Here is a 21,496-nt window from a genome sequence, read left to right as displayed (position 1 = left end):
ATCGTACGATTTGTTAATGAACGAGGGGAAAAAAAGGAACAGAAAGAAACCATGGGTGAACAGGTAATAACTCGATTTCATAATCGTAGGTGATTGAGAAGGAATTGTAGACGGTCCCGTGGAACGGGTAATTTTCCTCGATCTCGCGAGCAGTTCTAACGATGACAGTCATTGGGGAAAAAATCGTGAGATACGGCGGCACTTATCGTAAGCATTTTCTCACAATGTGTATCCTCGAATTATGATCGTTGTAGTGGTTTCTAATGGTCGTTGCGAGCGGCATAGTTGCAGTATCAAAACACAGAACAGACAAGTACATATAGTAACACAGAACAGTGTACTTTCAGTAGAAATCAGCGATGCAGTGCGATCATTAGGCTCATAAATTGCTTGCAAATATTGGAATTAAAGTGAGGGGAGCCAGTCGAGTGGAGAACACTTTCCCTGGACGACTTTCCCAGGAGGAAAAGAATGTTTTTGCTAGGGTGGAGATCGATGCATGCAAAATCGATCATTGTCTTAGGAGGACTTTTTTGTTTCCCGTGTGTGGAACGCCTTAGGTGGAAACCAATGAGTGCCATTTGGTTTGTCAAACGAACCAGACATATTTAGCCCTTTAACGTCCAGTATGACGTATAGGTCACATCTAAAAAATCATATTTCCAGGTGTTTTGTCGTGAAAATACAGATGAGGTGCACGTACTGGGACCATTTTCGAGTTAACTAATCATAAGAAATAATTTTTTAAATGGTCAAAAATAAATAAAAACTAATTTTTTTAAATAGATCGGTTTAATATCGATATTTCCAACTTGAAAATAGCAAGATATACATATATCAGTCTTATTGAGAAATAACGATTTAAGGGCCTGGGCTTTAAAGGGCTATACTGACCAATCTCCGTATTACTGTATTCAAACCATAGGAAATAAACTTATTTAATTACTTCATTTGATCGTAGTTTTGTGCAATCAAGACTCTAAGTAAGTTCCTACATAGGTCCTTCATACTCCAGGCTGATTCCTTTGTCCTACGGCTCGAAAAACGGCTGCTTTGGCTCCCTGTCGATTGTTCAAGCGAATTATAACTCTTTCGCCGAGAACAGCGGATCAAGATCCCTGAAGCTCGACACCGGTTGCTATCAAGATAGATGAGACGTACGATTAAACGTGGAAAGCATTAATCGCGCGAGGGGATAGAGCCTGGCCGGTCGATGATCGTCGAAATAAAATAGCCGCGCGTCGGCGGTTAACGGAGAAAATTAACATGTCCGCTCATCGACACCGAGGCGCATATACGTTGAGGGATCCGTTGTCGATCGCGGAGGCAGTCACACCCAGCTGGCTAAAGTGACGTTAAGTGGGCCTTTGGCGTTTAACATCGTTGGCCTCCACGTCGTCGTGCGCGTTCGCCGACGGGGATAGCTTGCTCGTTCCGATCGTACCGCGGAGGTTCACGTCTGTCAGGTTTATGTAATCGGGTAATGGAACGTGGGCGAGGTCGTCCATCCTGTCTTTCCACGCGTCTTTCAGTGAGCCGAGACCTGGACTGGGCATTCGCGGAGATATGAACGAGCAGCTAGATGAATTCGTTGTGGATGGTTGTTCCAGGCGAAAGAACTCAACCGATGGCGATGATTGGGAGTGGATGAGGTATTTAGGTTTTTGATTTGTTTGTGTAATGCGCAGTGTACCGTATCAGAATGTCTGAATCGCTGTAATGTAAAATGAATACGGTGTTATGCTACTAGGTCTGGGTTAGGATAAGATTGTTCGTCGAACAGTTTAACCCCTCATTTTTAGTCAGTTTTACGATTTTCTGTCATTAATCGCCCGGGAATTACTTGATTGTTTAAACATATTGCACGTAGTATTGTGTCAGCTGTATTTGTAAGATGATAGTGTGATAACGATTGGACTTTGTAGCGGTGGAATGAATTATATGACGTTTTGATCTATGCATGTGAATTATATGGAAATTATGACAGTGCAGAGACACGAATGATCATTGGTTATTTATTTTTAGCAATTTGGTAGCAATGAAAAAAATGAGTGGCATTTTAATGTACCAAAGACTAACTTCCTTTGACTAATTTGTTTTTTAAGGAACATCCTCTATCTTCCAGAAATAGCTAATGATGTCTACAGAATACTTGACTTGATATGACTATTAATTTTTACGGAACATCCTCTATCTTCTAGAAATAACTAAAGAAGTAACTACTAAAAGTTTAAATGTTTAATAGAAACACAATAGCATTTAATCGATCAATGTGAATGAATAATTAATTCCATGACTCATAATGCAGAAGCATAAGGTTGAATGACCTTACAAATTAATATTGATCCGTCAAGAAACATTTCCAAAGGGTTTCTCCTAACCCGTTACCAAACCAAGAAAGAAGATTCGAAATCTGGACCGAGAGTGCCACGTGGGTGGCTTCAAGGACCCTCAGGAAAATGAGGCTTCCTCATTGTCTCAAACGAGAGTTTAACTGCCACTATTCCCGACTATCGGTCGAGCGAATCGTGCATTCGTCAGAACGTGTTTGGTCATTTGCATGCCTAAACAACATTCAAAAGTATCGATTCATCCATTTAAATCCGCAACGAGACTTCGAACGTTACAAACTATCGGACGTTATCTCGGATCCGACGTACGACAGGTTGTCCAACAGGGAAAAAAAACCGTGACAATAAAAAACAGGGTAGTAGACCAGCTATGAGTAAGCGCACGCTGCACGGGTGTTAATTTCTCGATGCGCAAAATACAGTATAATTATAATCGGTGCAAACGACTCGTAAAAGACGCAGGACGCCACGAAAGCGTCCATCAGCAGTGTATCGTTTCGACTTATCGAAGTCTAATTAGAATTATAACTGTCGCTTTATCGAGGATCTCGATAAGTAATCTGAAGTGCAGATTACTGGAAACGTTCGACTAGTTATCGACTACCTCGGTGGACGTTGCATGTAATTAATCCTCAGCATGGTATACATGCGCTTGTAACCGGCTATTAATTAAACTGACGGGATAATAACAGAAGAAAAAAAAACATCTGTTTGCCGATTAAACCGCATCAACCGCCCTAAAGTTCTGATTGGATTCGTTCTTCGAGGCCCACCACAACCTTTCTCAGGAGAGAGAAAAAGCACGAAAACGGTTCCTCGCGGCTGGGAGGCAATTAAAAGGAATTTAACGAGGCCCCCTTATCGTTCGGACGCGATGCGATTCAGAAAATTAGTCGGACACGCTCAGGGAAGCTCATCGTTTCCGCCGAAGCTTAATACCGCTCTGCCACGAAATCGAAGAATTCCATCGCCGATTCTGCGCCCTCCTTCTCCTCCCTTTTTTTTTCTTCTTCGTCGTGGAACCGTTGGTTCGTGTTCACGAGGGAACACGTCACGGTGAAGTATGAATCGGCCCAGATGAAGGTAATTGAAGCCGTCTATTTCACAGATGCTAATGAGTGGACGAGACGCCTTGTTGCTCGCTCTAAATGCGACTCGGTGTGCTGTGCGGCTGGTGCGTGTTTATAACAAGGTCGTTCGCCACGCGATTATTATGGAATGCGAAATAGCAGAATCGGTTACGTACAAACGATATACAGTGTGTCTCGCGTGACTGGCTGAGTTAGGTTTGCTTTAAAACGGTAAAAGATCGATGTACAGGTATGTTTTGGAAATGGTGATGCTCCAGAAATCGTAAAGACCATTTAATATTTTTTAATGGAGACATGTGAAATTAACTTCTGTGAAGTACTAGATCGAATACTGTCTAATAGCGTGATACAGGTGTTAGTAAGTATCAGCGAAATGTTACAGAAGAGATGCGGAAGTACAAAATTAAGTAACATTTTTGAAAATTCAAATTATAATAAGTATGTTTTGGAAATTTAGGTGCTTCAGAGATTTTAAGGGCCACTTAATTCTTTTAATAAAAACATATGAAATTCATTTTTGTGAAATACCAGATCGAACACTGTGAAATGACATGATACAATTGTTGGTAACCACCAGCAAAGACGTACAGAAGAAACGAGAAAATATAGAATTAAACACCATTTGTCAAAATTAAAATCGAAATATCTTTTAAACTGATCAATCCGTCGTAAACAAAAATATCTAAATTCCTTTAACAAAGAACAGAAAAGCACACCAATTACTACACAAAAAAGTACATTTTCAATATAAAGAATGTAAGTTGATCACGATAGCTCTGAAACGTCTACTCCAAAGCAGGCTCCTGAACTATTTACAGTATCCGTGCACTATTCAGAAAAATTCTGAATTGTTTTGTATCTTCTACCGTTTCGAAGCAATAATCCAATCGCGTGAAACACCCTCTACACAGGGAAATATCAATACTATCGTAAGAAACTCCATTCCTAAGCGGATCGTTACGAACGTTCCTTTGCGCCGCCGTGTAATGGGACTAATTTACAGGATAAATTACGAGCGAAGCTATCGATTCGGATAAATTGATCAGGATACCCGTCTGGCCGGCTAGTATTGGTATTCGGGTAATTCATCTCCGCCATAATTCAGCGGGCCGATCGGCGTGCTGAATCGACACAGAAGGGACGAGACGTAATTTCGCCCGGCGTTTTGAACAAGAACGCGCAATCGACATAAGGCATATAAACACGATACGATTAGCCGATCTCATACACGCACGTAGAGCTGCTGCAGGTCGAATATAATCGCGTGAAATTATTGGTCGAGATAACAGGTTTCGCAGTACCGTTTTCCCCTGGCATGAATTCTGCGATCGCCGATACGAGGAACGCACCTTCGGCTGACCCACCTATCGTGAGAAATTATCCCGAGAATTGAGCCTTCTCTTTCACAATCTGTACGCACTGTCGCACGTCTATGAGCCCCATCTTCGTCGTACAGGGTGATTCATAAATGCATGTCAATACTTCAGGGGATAAATCTGCAGATTGATATAAATAAAAAATGTCATGTGAACGTATTAAAGAAAAAGTTCGGAAGTGCCCATCATGCATTTAATGCACGATAGTTTTTAAATGTGTTGGATTGTTGCTACATAATTATAATGTGTCAGCTAGTATGCAAAAATTAATAGTGTTGTGTATGAGAAACACTGCTGTAGTCAAAATGATACAATAGACCGCATGTCGTCGGACTCATAGGCCTGTAACGTTTTGTCCTGAGGGCTGGGTAATAAACTGTATGCAGTCCGGGTCTATTTTCTTTCTTAAGTGGACGACTGACTCTCGGTCGTGCTCTTATGGATTTTTTCTCACTTCGAGTACGATTTCCAAAGCGTTAAGACATCCTTCCACGCCAAGAAATAAAAGAAAGTTATAAAAGGATCCATAGTATTTACTATTTATTTTAACCCGTTTCCAATAAAATGGCACCAAAAATAAAAGTTTAATGAGTTGAGATCGTAAACTTCTAATAGTTTCTTTAATCATTCATAACTCTAAAACTTAGGTATATCGGACATATGTTCTAGTGTGTAGATTTACCCCCTGAAATATTGACATCCATTTATGAATCACCCTGTATTCGTGACCGTCTATCCTTCGACCTCGACGAAACCGCAACGCGACGATCGCGAGTCGCCGTTCGTTAACCTCCCTCCTCAGGTGTATCGCTTTTAATCTGGTCATCTCGAACATGCTGGAATTAAGTTCCGTGAAGTGTCTCTTGCGTGAAGAATGACTAGGATTCTTTTCGATCGAAATGAAGTCTCAAATTTCCGTTTGCAACGGAACTGCAGTTCAGTTCGAAATTGTTCGTTCCTTTGTTTTTAAATGGAAAATACTCGACTGGGTCAGTGACCTAGAGTTCTATTTGCAGGTGCTTGAATAGCAACGGGTTTAATTCCTTTAGACTTTTCAAAGCTATGACTGTCGTTTCACATACACACATAGTGTAGATGGTGCAAATACTAGGATCTAAACATGGGCTAGTTGAAGTATAGGGTCATGTTAGGTGCCTTATTCTAGTGGGAATAGTGTGGAACTACGACTCAAGGGTAAAGCAAAAGAAGCTTATTTTTAGTCCATATCATAAAGCAAACATGCTTTAGGCACACTAAAGTGTTGCATGTTAAAAGTCTGCAACAGGTTTGATAATAATTACTGAAATAAACGTGGAAGGTTATATTGAGACCACCTTCTGTATAAGTCGAGTTCCATCTTTCGAATACGATAGGCATTTGTCAATATTTTTTACGATCAGATACGATCTATAATATGTAAATTCTTGAAAGAAAACACAAAACATTAGAAAAGAATCGAAACTTGAAAACTTATATTTGAATATTTTCTACGATTATTGAGCAATCGTTTCGACTGAGAACCACTGTCCTTCTTATGTGGTGAAGCCAACATACCGAAATATTTAATCTCCAAAGTTGTTTTATACAATAATAATGAAGTATCAGTCGTCAATATTTTACGATCTGTGCACAATCTTCGCCTCTTGTGTTTACCACGAGATTCCATCCAAAATACATTCCTCCTGATCGTAAACTGTACTCGTTAAAAGAACACGCGCTCGACAGTGATGTTAGAATTATACACTACTCGCAAAAAGTATTGTCTCGTTTATGCCCTAGTGAATAATTACCGAAATTCAGTGTTTCATACAAAAATTGAAGCTTGAAATTTTCTCCTTTTTGACCTTTCTACAATTTTATTTAACTTGGTGCCAAAGGAGTAAAATCCTCTCTTATAAAAAGGGTCATCAAATTAGAAAAATTTGTTCACATTTAGTGTCAGAAATTATATATTATTTGCCTTCACAACTTCGAATGCTGTTGCTTATAAGGTACATCTATTACAATTTAACGACTTTATAAGGGAAGATTTCACCCCTTGGACACCTGCTAAAAATCGAACAAAAAGGTCAAGAAGTGAAACGTTCAAACATTAATTTACCTTTCATTTAAGAAAATTGTGATGGACATTAACAAAGTTATGGAACATTGAATTTCGACAATTTTTCACTGGTGCACAATCAAGGCAATACATTCTGCCAGTATACTGTCATCAAGGTCGACCTTAAAAAAATTTAATAATCCCTGTGTCATCGGATTTTAAAGAGACAAACGGAAACACCTGAAACGCGTTAAGGTACAGGTTCAATTCCGGTGACCACGAGCGGATCTCGAAGGATTAACTTGACACAAACTCGTATCGCCGAGTCGCAGTGTAGCAGTTACAAAAGTCTCGGAATCGAGAACATTTCGTCTGGCTCGTCGAGATAATTACATTAATTTTCTTCACGCAGCACATCGCCCCGGATAAACCAAAGAAAACAAATACCTACCCACATGAAGGTTTAATTAGCAAAGCTTGCCAACTGTATCCAGCAGATTACAGAATAATAATGGAAGCGGTAACCGGTACAGATTACCGTAATTCACGAGTCAACGATACGTATTATGCAGACATCGTAAGTTGTCGACGAATCAAATTAGCTGGGACCATCTCCGATCATAGGAATTGTCATTATTAGCTAAGTAGATCACATTCATAATTCTATCAAACAATGAAAACACGTGATAGGCAGAGACAGTTCAGTTTGTAGGTACTCGACAATTTACGATTTCTGCACAGTACACGAGAAGTAACACAAAACTCACCGCCCGTTGCGAGGGGCGTTGACTCGAGCTCCCTCCAGGCTTCTACAATCGGAAGTATGCTTGCTTACCTGAAATTGAACAGAAACGTTACTTTATTACTTTTATCGGTATAGTCAACAAATGGAAATAAAACGACACTCAACGAGCGAAAAATCCTTGCCCAATCCGAAAGCTACCCGCCTAGCGGGAAATCGAATTTTCTCAAGGTACTTATTACTTGGACCAATCGTCTGTTCGACGTGCAGATTCGATCGAACTGACACGACCCCGACCCAAATTTTCAGTGATCAAGCAATTATCCTCGGATCGTCGGATCCGATACAAGACCAATCGCGATCTTTCCATCCCGCTAGAAAGCAACGACCCGCCCAAAGAGGACGTGAGAAATACAATTACGAATTAATAACGCCGCGACAAGACAACTTTCTACATCACAGGCGAAGGGTCAAACCTGATAACCCCAACTCAAAGGAGCAGCGAAATCGGTGCTCGAACGATGAACATTACACATGACCGCGATTTCTACGCGAACAGACTTCTTTTCCAGTTCGACCGACGCGATACAGATAGCTGCCCATGGACTGGGCAGGGAAATTTATACATTTCTTGCGAATGTCGGCTGGAAGGTGGATCTTCGTGATCTTCGACGCGTCTCGTATCGCTCCTTTAACGGCGACCAGGGGATCGTGAAGAGGCTCTCAACGAATTATACCAATTCAGAACCTGTGTTTAGAGTCTGACGCTACGCTTCGTGGCGAATCGCGAGCCCAAAGAGAAATGGATTCAAGCTCGAGGAGTCGTTCCGCGAACTATTCGGCTTCCGCGTCCGATATCCATACCATGGATACCAGATTTCATTCGTGGCGAATCGCGAGCCCAAAGAGAAATGGATTCAAGCTCGAGGAGTCGTTCCGCGAACTATATCCGCGTCCGATATCCATACCATGGATACCAGATTTCCTTAATGGCAAACGTCGTACAGGATGTACGCCGGCAGGAAGAAGGTGAATTTTCCTCGTAGCTACATTTCTTCGATAATCTTGCTCGATTAACCCAAAGTCGACGGACATTTTTTTTATGGTCGAGCACATAATTATCCCTAAGGACGGTTGGATCCCCTAAATAGGTATACAAGGTCTGTTAGAGAAGTAATGGGGCTGATGGCGTAGAAATTTTGATTGTCAAGTTATTTATAAATCAACATTATCCTCTTCGAGCTAGTTGTGCTCACTTCTTGGAACAGTGCTGGAAGCCTTCAACTGGAACTGATTTCAGTTAGTCTGTCAGAATCTATTGGATGTTGTCCACAATTCCAAGGTGACGATCCTTGAGAAGTCACGAGAACTCAGATCAAGGGAGTAAGAAGGCTGGAAGAATCATAGGAATACCCTTATCGGGAGAAGGTTCCTTCACAATGAGAGTCATAACAACATCCAAGATAACTCTCTGTAAACGTATTTTTAGACCAAAAAGGGTATATATATTCATGTAGCACCATAGTCTTCTTACTCCCCGTGATCTGTGTCCCTGTGACTATTTTCTTTTCCAGAAGATAAAAAACCAACAGTAGGTTATGGTAGACCAACTGGAGGCAGTTTGAGTTGAAAACTTTCAACGTTGTATCAAAAAGTGCGAACGTCTCCAGCAGTTTGTGGTTTCCCAGAGCAATCTTCAAGGGGAATAATATTGATTTATAGATAATCTGACAATCCCAATTTCTAAGACGACAGTCCAGTTAATTTTCTGACGGAACCTCGTATTTTGAATCCTATTCCCTCGAAAAGAATTTAGTATGATCAACCACTAGCTTAAAGAAGTTATAATCTAACGACGCAGATGAGGTTCTTGAAAACTTGAGTCAGAATAGACCCAAGCGTTGCTGTTCAAGGGTTAAGAGACGCATTGTCAGTTTGTCGCGCAAATATTTGACCGTGTTCAGAGCTCGTTACAAGCCGTCATGGATCTAGAAGGCGTACACCGAATGATGGAACGCGAAAAAAACACGCGATGTCAAGTTACAAGCCGTCATGGATCTAGAAGGCGTACACCGAATGATGGAACGCGAAAAAAACACGCGATGGCGAATTAGCCGGCTTCTGACGAATCAGACGCAACAATTTGTTACGCGTTCCACGCAAATAGCTGGGCGAATAGGTCACCCGTGTAACGAGACCGGCGATCGCTGTAACGTATCTGTCACTTATACTTATATATTTTAAATCGTTTTTAATCAACGTCATTGTACGAACTGTAGCAGTCAATTCTTCATTCAAGTTTAAAAACTCTGTGCACTGAACTTTGGTCTATCGTATTCGGCTCATTTTTTCTCTGAGATCTTGAATCTGTTATCTACATTGATGAATTAATATTTGAGTTTATATTTAGATCAAGATATGTGTACTCTGGAAATTAAAGGCCACAATCAACATGTTAAAGAGCTACGTAATTCCTAGAGAGACTACAATCCTGTTTCATTCTTGGTAATTAGTTCAATGAAGTTAATTCTGTTAGTTGACCTCATTCTAATTCGTCAATATACTCAAGTTTGTTACTTTACTGGTCAGTTCATTCATTAACCGCACTTTTACCCCATCTGTACCACTATCTATATGACTTAAAAGCATCATTTGGTTGTAGTTTATTTTCTATTCCAGACTGTTCCGTGTATTACAAGACGAAGTCAATCTTCTTGCAAAATAATTGCATGTTTTAACTTCTGATCGTGAGAGATATCTGTCCAGGCCACGTAACCAGCCGCGAGAGGGTAGGGCCAGTAAAAACGATTTATTATCGAAAAGTCGTCGAAGGCCGCGCAAGATTTCCCTCGTGTCTAATATTCTCTCTTCGCATTCCCTCGGCTATAAGTTCACAGAGAAACGCCGCTTACGCAATCGTAATTAAAGCGTGAATCGAACGCGAATGGAATTTCGTTGCGTCGTTTACGGCGTTTCGATGATATATGGATGTTTTTGAGAAACACCAGGAAAAGTTCGGACACGTGATCTGTACAGAAAGAATTTGTTTAAATCACTCGTTCGACAGGTGATTAATCTTTGAGTGAAATTTAGATTGCTGGCGCGGCACGAACTGTATGCAATATTCGATCCAATTCGGTGACCACATCCTGCGTGAAATACAAAACTTAGACGGGAGTCTCTTTTGTATGGTGTTACAAAACGCATCTATAACAAGTGGTCGACGCGCTCCCAATGAGATTTAGTACGCATATGGACACGTGTTACCAGGAACTGCCAGACCCGTTCAAAAGAGACAATTACGAGGTGTTCTGGCAGAACTCCATAATATGACGCTGAAATGTCTTTTGGGAATCTAGCGGGGTCACGTGCACGAAAGATTTAAGTGGAGCAAGGGGTCAAGATACTAAGTGTACACAAGAGTAATGACCGTCGCAATTAAGGTGGCATTGCAGTTTTATTTTATTTTGTCAACGACGAGTGTAGATTGTAGTAGAACAGCAGTAAAAGGCTTATGGAAAATGAGGGGAACTATTTCAAGTAACAGATGTAGCCAGAATTGTTCAAAGTTAACACAGATTTTCAACGAAAATTGACCATTAGTATTGCATACACCTAACATTACTTATACGATTACAATGCATGATAATCCACGCAAAATACAATAAATATACATAAAGTTTGTCACCTTATTTTTAATAAAATACCTTTAATCCCAAATAAGTTTTATGTATTTATAATGAACACAAATGTGTACGACACACAGGGCATAAATACTTTAACTAGACATTAACGAAGCTCGTATTATATTTTCATTTTAACAAACGCTTTAACACACAGGCCAAAAATTAGGCGACAACGTGTTAATAAACGTAAATAAATTTTTCTACTGCTTCTGATATTTGCAAAATATTTTCTGATATTGTAAATTTCCTCACACATCGCCATTTAAGCCCCTAAATCGGCTGATTTGTATTAAAGTCTACGTCCTCCAAATAGAATTAAATAAAAACCTTTTTAAACGTTTTCAATTGTTTAATCCCCACCAAATAGTATTGAAAATTTTCCCGTGTCCCATACAATCAACTCTTCTAAAATACCCAGTAAGTGCACCAGAAACCGTTCTTCCCCGAAACCGTGTCTTCCTTTCCAAGAACACATAAAAATACGGCACGAAGGCGCGGTAATAATTGCATAATGCTCTCGGTAGCTTGTTCCCGGCCGGCCCCGGCTCGTTTCGATCGTAAAAAAACTCGCTTAATGCTGCCTCGACCCGCGATACACGTTTCTAATATTCAATTATATACCTCGCGGTTCGCGATTACGTCCGAGGAACGCGGGTGTATCTCGCGATGCAGGTATGCTGAATTTGATATATTTGTTAAAGATTGAATATTCTCACTGCCTTTATTTTCTAGTTTCGATTTAAATACATGTTGAACTGTAAGTATTTGTCATATGAATAATGTGTAATTTGTTAAGTTAAAAATTAGGCACTGGTCACCACAATCCCACGATCTCCATCCCATAGAAAAAATATGAGAAGATCGGAAATAGATAAGAAGATATAGATGAAGTTAAAAATTATGCGCTAGGCCGCCACAATCCCTCGATTTCAATCCCAGAGAGACGATATGGGATCAGCAGAAACGCAGAGTACAAGGAATAGGACAATCAAAAGTAGACTTGTGGAAGTACTGACAAAATCTTTGAAATTGAAATTTCATCAGATACCATACAAAAATACCAAAACTCGTGAAAACCGTCATCAGGAAACGCAGTGGTTATATCGACAAAAACAAAAATATCTATAAGGTAAAAATTCGATTTTTAATAATAAATCTGTCGTTTTACTGAACATATTCGTGCTTTAAACCGGGGGTTCTCAACCCGGGGTCAGTTGGTTCTCAGAAGGCCCTAAGATCTTCTAAGGGTGAAAATCATGTGAAAAGGGGAACACGGCACAAGATTACAGGGTCACAGAGAGAAGTGAAAAGTGAAGAAAAGAGTCGGGTTTTCAAACCATCTCAAGAACGAAGTTTCTAAAAACATTGAGAAACGCTGCTTTAGAACATCTAACTATAGTAAATATACTATCAATAGCAACGAAGTACCATTGGTTATGAGTTCATCGATAAATTTGCACCATTGTTTCGAGATTATTCCACATAGAGTAGGTGTCGGAGTATTTATGGCCGATAGTGTACATATCCCAGATAATAATCGAGCTGCCACGCGTCGACCAGGCTCGCACACGTTGTCGTTTGTGCCGACAATCGGTTTCTGCGTTTCGATTCTCGTACGCCAGTTATGCAAATCTAATTAACGGCTGGATGAGTGACAGGTGCCCGCACACACCGGCGGAATGTTCCATTAACGCCGGATACTTTTAATCGAGACCTGGCCGGAACACGCGACTGATGATCGGGAATCGATCACGATCGACGCGTTGTTTGATTCCTGGTCGGATTGAAAACACCACCGTCCGATTATTGGCGGAGTGTTAATTACCGAGGCGAGGCGGAAAATGATCGGTGACGTAATCGCGGTACCGAACGATTTCCAGGGATAGACAGCCGATTAAATCGACCTCTCACCTCGCGACCGTCAACTTAAGTCACCGTTAACGCGACAGGATGATTTTTCGAGGAAAAATTACACGCTGAAAGGGCTGGTTCAGAGGTTGTCCGCTGAAACGTGACGGTGCAGAATGAGACATTAATATTTATGAATTTGTTTAGGATAGGGGGATGTTTTCTAAGATTTAGTACGATCTTGAATGCACTCTTTAACCCTTAGAGGGTGGACGTTTTGGATGATCAGATAGACAGAGGTACCGAAATCCGGATAGATCTCTACTCATCTGTTTTTAGATGTCTTTTGGAACAATTTTCCGTAAAGTATACTGAGCTTTTTATGAAACTCTAATTTAATTACTATACCTTCCAGTTAGTTTCTGTAAATTGGAAGGTATATGAAGTTAGGTCTTGGGTCAGAATGGACCCGGACATCGCTGTCCGAAGGTTAACACGTTGAGTGCCACATGATCATTCGTGTGTATGGGTTACGACAAGAGCTAATACTGCACTAAAGACTTCTGTAAACTATTAGCTCGGTGCACATGAAATGAGCGATTTTACTGATAGCTGTATTTGACGTTGGTTTCACGAATGGAAATTGTGAACATAGCTTCTTTGTTTGTTGCACAATTATACAGTGCAGTTTACTCGTTTCAAGGTACTAGCTGATGTGACAATAAAATTAGTTACGTCAAACAGTGATGTTAATTAAGGTGGAGAATCAATCCCACTTAAATCCGGTCATTTCCTCCACACGCACTAAAAACTAGATATTTAAGCCAAATTTATAAATACACATTGTAAAGTTGCATGTAAGTTTCTAGAAAAAGAAACTATTTAGCGATAACAACATTCGGCGGACAGGTGGCAGCTAAAAGTGTCTTTGAAGAGTCATCTAGTTCAATGGAATAATTATGTAATGAATATAATATCGCTGTAACATTTGCATTTCAATGAATAACGGTTTTGGCGTTTATTTAATCTTACGTTCTCCAATAAAATTCGTGTAATGTTCAATATAATATTAAGTGCCGGTAATAAAACAACCATTTCATATGCGACAACCTATCAGTTCCAGTACGAGTCATTTGCACTTTGCGTAACTCGCAGGCGTTCGATGTCCGATAACAAGAATCTAGTTACAAGGAAAACTGAAGAATATATTTAATTCCGAGCACATTTGTGTATTTTAAAAATCGCTTATTCATCACAATAGATAAATAACGATGCACAATGACGTCCTCAGATATCGATGCGAATAGTGTTAAAAAAAAAATGTGCCTCCACTGTTATATACTTAAATCCTCGAAAAAAGCTTTTGACCCATTAACCCAAGATAGACTACAATCTCTACGAAATTCTGTCGGTACCTTCTACATACGTTACAATTTCAGAAAATAAACGAAGAAAATTCGACTTTTCCTCGAAGCAAAAGGAAGGAAGACCCCCAAAGTAGAGGTGATTCTAGCACGCAAGAGGCATTCAGAACGGAGTCAAAGTGTTTCGACGGTGCAATTTACGATTCCGCGGAATCCACACCGGTATGGACGTTGCCTTACAAAAGGAAAAGGCAGCTGCACTTTTCTGGCCCGGCCTGAAAAGCGCGGTGAGAACAATGCCTCGTGAATCGCGCGGCGACAATGCGCGTACAGAATGCTAGACCCAAACGTGTTCCTTTCTAACCGCGTTGTCGTGTACTTTCGACCGTTTCCGCGGGACACTTATCAAATTTTACGAATATCCCAAGATAGAAGGCGCTATGGTAAGAGTGACTGTCTCTGGGTAAATATTTGCTGGGTCCCTGAATTATCACCGAGCAGGCAGGCACGACGCAACCGCCAATGGGAAGGTCCGGCGACGAGGCCCCTGGTGAAACGCAAACAGACCGTAGATATAAATTAGGAGCAACGTTTTCCAATATAGCGAGACCTCCGCTGGTCTTTGTCCACAAAGAAAACGAAAATGCCAGCTGCGTTCCGGTGAAAAGCTGCTAGAACAATGCCTGGTAAATATACGAGACGGGACACACGCGACGCAAATGTCTCCCTCGTGCTGGGAACGAGCGGGGAAGGAAAAGCGCACGTGTTTTTCATATACATAGTAGAAATTCGTTTATCTGAACTGACATTTACTGCAACGAAATTTTACTTAGGCGATTTACTGAATTACTACTGAGCTCCCATTACCAGAACTACTGTCGAGCTTCATTCCAGTTATAAAGAATGACTCAATAAAAGGTTTCATTTTTATTTTTTAATAGAACGCATTACTTATTGAGCAAACTGTGATTTTTTTATTTTAATACGAAGTGCACAGATGGCGGTTATACGTGAAATAAAATATCAGACAAATGGCCATCCCGGCTCCTCTTGCACGCTATTATACTTTCATTGAAATTTTATATAACATGTTCGCTTGAATGTGGCCCTGTTTCAACCATAGCATTTCGAATATTGTCTTTCAACTCTGGATTAATTTAGATAGGCGTAAAAAAATTATAGGTGCATTTGCAAAAAATTAAAGGTTGACCTTGAAAAATCATGAAGAAAGGGTTGACAAAAAATTTGCTATAACTACGTTAAAGCTCTTTTGAAACCATGCTATACCTAATAAAAGCATTTTCGATCGGACTGCTACTAACAAAGTAATCTCTACTGATCCCGATTCGTGGTTCACCCTGTATATGTGCAGAAAACGAGCAAATTTATGATGATTGAATCCATTTATTCGATCGTAAACTCGGATTATTTAAACAAAAAATCATAAGTAGTGGAGAAAATCAATGAACTCTTATTATACAAACGATCCAATTACATCAACTGTCTTGTCCCCTCCTGACGAGTGTGCATTAATGGAGTTTTTCGATACCAGCAAACACAGTCTCTGTTATTGACCTAGACCATGGTCGCGAGCACGCGTTACGCCCGCGTGCGTCATACCGTCGATCGGGGCACGTGCGGCGACGCCTTCGAACAATCGGACGGGATGGATTAAGAGAGTCGTTCGGCGGGAGGCGTCATAGAGAGCGCGAATCGGGGCACCAAGCCAACCCCGGGTGATTCACTTATCCCTTAGGGGAGGACCTTGTCGAAACGAGAGACGCGGAAAATTTGGATTGGGATCGTGATAATTCGACGGGAAAATCCTGAACACAAATACTCTGTCGGGCACACAATGACGCAAATTGAGTTCTGGGTGGGGATAGTTTCTTTGTAGATGGGATGAGGGTAGCTAGAGGACAATGTATCCGGTAAATTGTGTTGGCAGTGAGTCTCATGTATCAATTAATCTTTGGCAAATTCTACTGTGAAAGGTACAGTGAGGAGTTGGATTGAAATTTCGTGCACCCTTAGATGTTTCAATATCTTGCCTTATAACATTGAGTCACACACGCGATGACGATTTCAAACTACATTTAATAAACTTTCATATAATTCGTTTTCTTTAAGTCGAAGTAAAATATTGTTTTGCTGAGATTAACATTTTAAGATTTAGAGTGAATGTTACACTTATCGTAAAAATAGAATTTGATTTTGTACCGCGGAAATTATTAACGATAAAATAATTCTTGAGAGTCCAGTTGTTAACAAAATCGGAAGGCCAAGTGTTAACAAATGTAGGGACATTTAAACCCAGTTACAGAAATCGTCGTATTCGTTGTTCAAAAATCGGACTCTTTATGGTTTTATATTTGTATATACCCAATTATAATTAAATATAATATATACACATGAAAATATTTCCACGAGTTTCAAATCGACATATTGCAATAACGAAACATTGTATTGCTTCGAATTACGAAATGCTGACATTCTCAAAAATATCTCTGCTCGCGATAATTTTAATCTGAATCACACTTCGAGTTGACGCAAATTCCATCACGACAGAAATTATCACGTTCGCGAAGTTATTTTCTTCGACGTTACCCGCTTAAAACGTCGTCGTCAAACCTAGTACATACTTTACGAGTGCATTTGCAACCTGTCGTGAAAGCTGCGGAAACGATAGCATGTTTCTTTAACAACGTCGAAACACGGCAGAGGAAATCGACTTCGCCTCGCCTTAAAAAGCACGATAATATCAAGGGGGCAGAATCGCGTACACAACCGTTTGGCCTTTGTCCGACGTGAAAACCAGTTCTTAATGCGAGATAGCGAATTTCGTCGGTGAAATCGATTAGCCGATGGAACGTAGACCACTATACCTGGAAGTATCCCGCGATACTGACAATATTAAGGAAGTCACGGTATTTGATCCCCAGTTAACTGAAGTTTCATATATAGGGTAGCACATCGTAACTCGATCAACATAATTATTGTATTTTCGTTACTACTGGACTAATTCAAATTATTTTATTTTCGTTGCTATTAGACTAATTCAAATTATTGTTTTTACAACTGTTCCACTAATAGAGTAACTAACAGTAAAGTCGAAAATAAAACGGTGATGTTGGTAATAGAATTACCCCTTCCATTTCCCAAAATATTAATGACACGACTCAGTAGCTGACATACGAATACTGTATCAGACACAGTGACTTGTCCTCTATTAACACGATGACAGCCTAGAAACGTTGAACCTGATTGTTTTGTATTTCGTGGGATGCCAGCGAATTCTTCGAAACAATCGATCGTTTTCACATGTGAACTAGCTTCTAAAAAAATTCGCGTTACAGTCGGAAATGTTCTCCGTACAATACGTAAATCCTAACTACGATCGATATTGCATTACGTGCTCACCTAACCTATAACGTGCTGCTAAGAACACGAGACATGACATTTGTTTATGTCCCGTCGTCGCATTAATCACGCTCTGTATTTCCGTACTGTTATTCAAACACACGTATATTTCTCCCGTGGCTCATGACTAAAGCAGCAGCCTGGTCGGACATCGATACAAAGCATGATAAACGTTCTAATTAAATGATAATCATACGATCGGGAGCAAACGGTAGCCTCTCGACAAGGCAAGAATACGAACGATGCAATCAACACATACCTAAATCGGGCTGCCCGTAGTCGGCGAGCATCGCGACGACCATTATGAGCACTCACGATCCAGCCACGACGAACTGTTTCACAACAACCATAATATAAAATCGAACGGAACAGAGAAACTACGGCGATTTAGCCTGGTCGCAGGAGAAGAAAGCAAGAAAATCCGGAGGGAAGCAACTGGAATTGACCGAACAAGGTAAGGAGACGCGTGTCGAGAGTATGAAAGTTACACGGTTTTAATGCCCCCGGTGAATCATCCGCTTATTAATACAGTGTAAGCACAAACACTGTCATTGAAAACTCCACACGATCGACACGTGGACACCGAATCACGGTCTCGTCGGTCCCGGTGAATCGATTCGACGAGCCGGACACGAACCTTCTAAACAGGTACACTGCTGGCAAAAAGTTTGTAATCACCATATACTTTTTCAAATATGGTTCTTAATACACGGGAATGTTCTAAACAGTTGTTATAAAACCAGTTTAATTAAGTATCCTACGTTTATAGTTCCCTAGGTTTTATGACTGTTCAGGGTACTTTAAACAAATTAAGTCTCAATTAGGATGGTCATATGAAGGTGACTCTTTCGTCCTGTTTCGGAGTAAATACGATAGTTAGCTTTACTGAAGGCCACTATTAAATTTTTGGGACCAGTACAGATAAGTAGCTGTCATAATAACTATCAATCTTTAAAGATTCATTTCTAAAAAGGAGACATAAATAGATATTTTTCATTATACCTAAGGTTGTACCAACTCCCATATAAAATGAACCCTTTACTAAAATTCGTTAAATTCCTTACAATAACAAAAAATTTCAAACAACTGGGCATACTATAAATGCATAAAATCCAGTCTAATAATAACAATCTTCACTGCATGCAACACGTATTGTTCGAAAATGTAGTATAAAGTCTGTAACAACAATTCGCACTACCTTTACAATTCCTATACGCACACAGAATTTATTATTATTTTTTAATACAAAAACCTCAGTATTCCACCACTTGCAATTCATGTCTTGATTAATTCAAATGTTCGTTACAAATATCGAAGTGGTCGGGAACTTTTCGCCAGCAATATATGTATATCTACAATTCCATGGACCGAACTATATGACCTTGTATCACGAAGATCGTCGAACTAGCATAGAAAAAGTCGAATAGAATTTACATTCGGTGCCGCGCAAGAAATAGTGGTTTCCTCTCTTCCCTCCAGCGACCAGGACCAAAACGGAAAAAGCGTTTATCGTATCGAAACGTCGCGATCGCCGTACCCACAAACGACTTTCTCGACGCCGTTTGTCTCTCTCGCGTGTGTCCGGAGAATGCCGGTGAGCCCGGAATTCCGTCGACTCTCGTCCGCGTCCTTGACTTTCGCGTGGAAGACGCGTAACTGGCTGGTCCCGCCGCTCGTCCAGGATCGCGATGAACGAGATTCGTTCTACGACTGCGTGAAGCCGAGTGCGGCCTCCGCGATGAATCAACCCCCTTCCCTCCACGAGTCGAAGCACCGCGCGCTCTTTCTCCCTCCTCTCCTTACCCCAAGGGTTGCGATTCGTATGATTCTTGTGAATTCCACGTGAATCTTATTCGCGGAAGTTCTTCTTAAAACGAGGTGGTGACTCATGATAGATGAGAGGTTTCTGGGGATGGAGAGTTTGGGATGTAGGGCTTGGGCTTGAGAGATATAATGAATTGGAGAGGAAATGTAGTCTAAGAGGGGATTGATTGCGAGGTTTCTTGTAGTTGATGAAATGTGAGAAGTTTGATAACATGGGAGAATAAATTATTTTGGTGTAGTGTTTTTTTATTTAAGAAGCAATAATTGGGCCAAGTTTTGCGGAAACAACCTACCAACCCTTAAGGATTTGAAATTAAGTGAATTTAGTTTAACAATTTTAATTTGAAACAAAATTTATTTATATTAGGTATATTTTATTTCTTGTTATTGTTTTAGAATGTTTTTAAATGGCTTATTTCATCGTAAATAATATAATTAATATTATTTTTTATTTGCTATAGTTTATGTTAATTTTCTATGGTTTGGTAGTTTTAAGAATTGTGTAACGTAAGAGTTGTTCTATGGTAGGTTTCTTTTTTACAAAATAAAAATCACAAAATTATAGGATCCATGCTGTGCTTAACTGATTTTTTGGTATTTTGAGGGTTGGTAGGTTCCTGCATAATTTTGACTGATTGACGTAATACGTCTGCCCTCCAAGGGTTAATATCGAAGCAAAACTAAATATACACACACGTCTCAGTATATCGCAGAAAGTTAAACAAACGTAACTGCTAAAAATAAAAATTTAGTTTATCTTCTAACTATGAGTATTTCTTTAAAAATAATTGTATATTCCATTTTTTTCACACACAAATTAATTTCTACAGGAAAAAATATACTTCTAAAAGCGTACTTTACGAATAATCCTGTACAAGATTAAAGAAAATATACAAAACGAGCATTTTCAACCTCGTACCCACTAACCAACGTTTACACTACCGTTTTCACTCCATTTAACAGAGAGATTCACCCTCCAGGCCCTGACACATAACCCTGAACCGCCCTGTAGTGTCTCCCTTTTTCTCCTCGCGGCCACCATCGCTCGAAGGCGGGTGTAATTGAATTTTTGTGGCGACCGATGAACCGTTCCATTTTTTCCATCCCCTCCGAGTACACGAACGTTCGAGGTTTTTACACGTTCACGCGGTCGTGTCGAGCGAATCAATCGACCATGGCGATTTTCAGGCAGTCGTATTTTTTCTCGGCGATGTTGAAATGGACCAAGTGACTGTCGATTTTTGGTAGACGGTACGTATTCGGGGGCTTTTTAAAAAAAATTGATTGAAGTAATTTTAGAGTAGTCCGAGGTAGTATTTGTATGTGGCTGATGAACTACGATGAAGCCTAAAGTGTGTGCCAGCAGGTATAGTGGACGGTAAAAATATAGTTCTTGCCAAGATAAAGCTTGGTTATAACATAATGCGAGCGCAAAAGTAAACATGTTAACATTTACGATGACAGTAACTAGCGATGTTCAGTGCAGTACAATGTCAATTTATAACCAAAGTACAGACTCCTCTCAATTATTGTCCCGAATTCGAGCCCGAGCCAGGACAATAATCTTATAGGGAGAAATGATTCAGATCCTGGTAAATTCGTCTTTTGTCCGAGCCCCGAGCCTCACAAACAACATATATGCTTGACAGGTTCCACCCCTCACCCTCGAAGTAGCGAGGATAACGCATGGACAATAATCGTGTAGAACAAGCCAGACGATAATCGAGAACAGTCTTTACTTCTGGCGTTATTA

At 40.2% G+C, this 21,496-nt stretch overlaps 1 protein-coding gene across 2 annotated transcripts in view; it reads right to left on the bottom strand.

The window, feature by feature from the left end:
- Nucleotides 1-21,496, bottom strand: part of LOC107190711 (ensconsin-like) — a 285,343-nt gene that overhangs the window by 248,548 nt on the left and 15,299 nt on the right. Inside the window, exons 1-2 of one of the 2 annotated variants that reach the window (XM_015579562.1) lie at nucleotides 19,457-19,551; nucleotides 18,179-18,251 (exon numbers count right to left, since the gene is read on the bottom strand). The exons of the other annotated variant lie outside the window; for it this stretch is intronic. Of the exons in view, the coding sequence (XP_015435048.1) occupies nucleotides 18,179-18,221 (43 nt within the window). The 5' untranslated portion in view covers nucleotides 18,222-18,251; nucleotides 19,457-19,551. Of the gene's footprint in view, nucleotides 1-18,178; nucleotides 18,252-19,456; nucleotides 19,552-21,496 lie in introns of those variants that run through there. 2 annotated transcript variants of the gene reach the window in all.

This window comes from Dufourea novaeangliae, unplaced genomic scaffold, assembly GCF_001272555.1.
Source record: "Dufourea novaeangliae isolate 0120121106 unplaced genomic scaffold, ASM127255v1 scaffold170, whole genome shotgun sequence".
NCBI classification, from domain to species: Eukaryota; Metazoa; Arthropoda; class Insecta; order Hymenoptera; family Halictidae; genus Dufourea; species Dufourea novaeangliae.
This window is presented reverse-complemented; position numbering and strand designations above follow the sequence as displayed.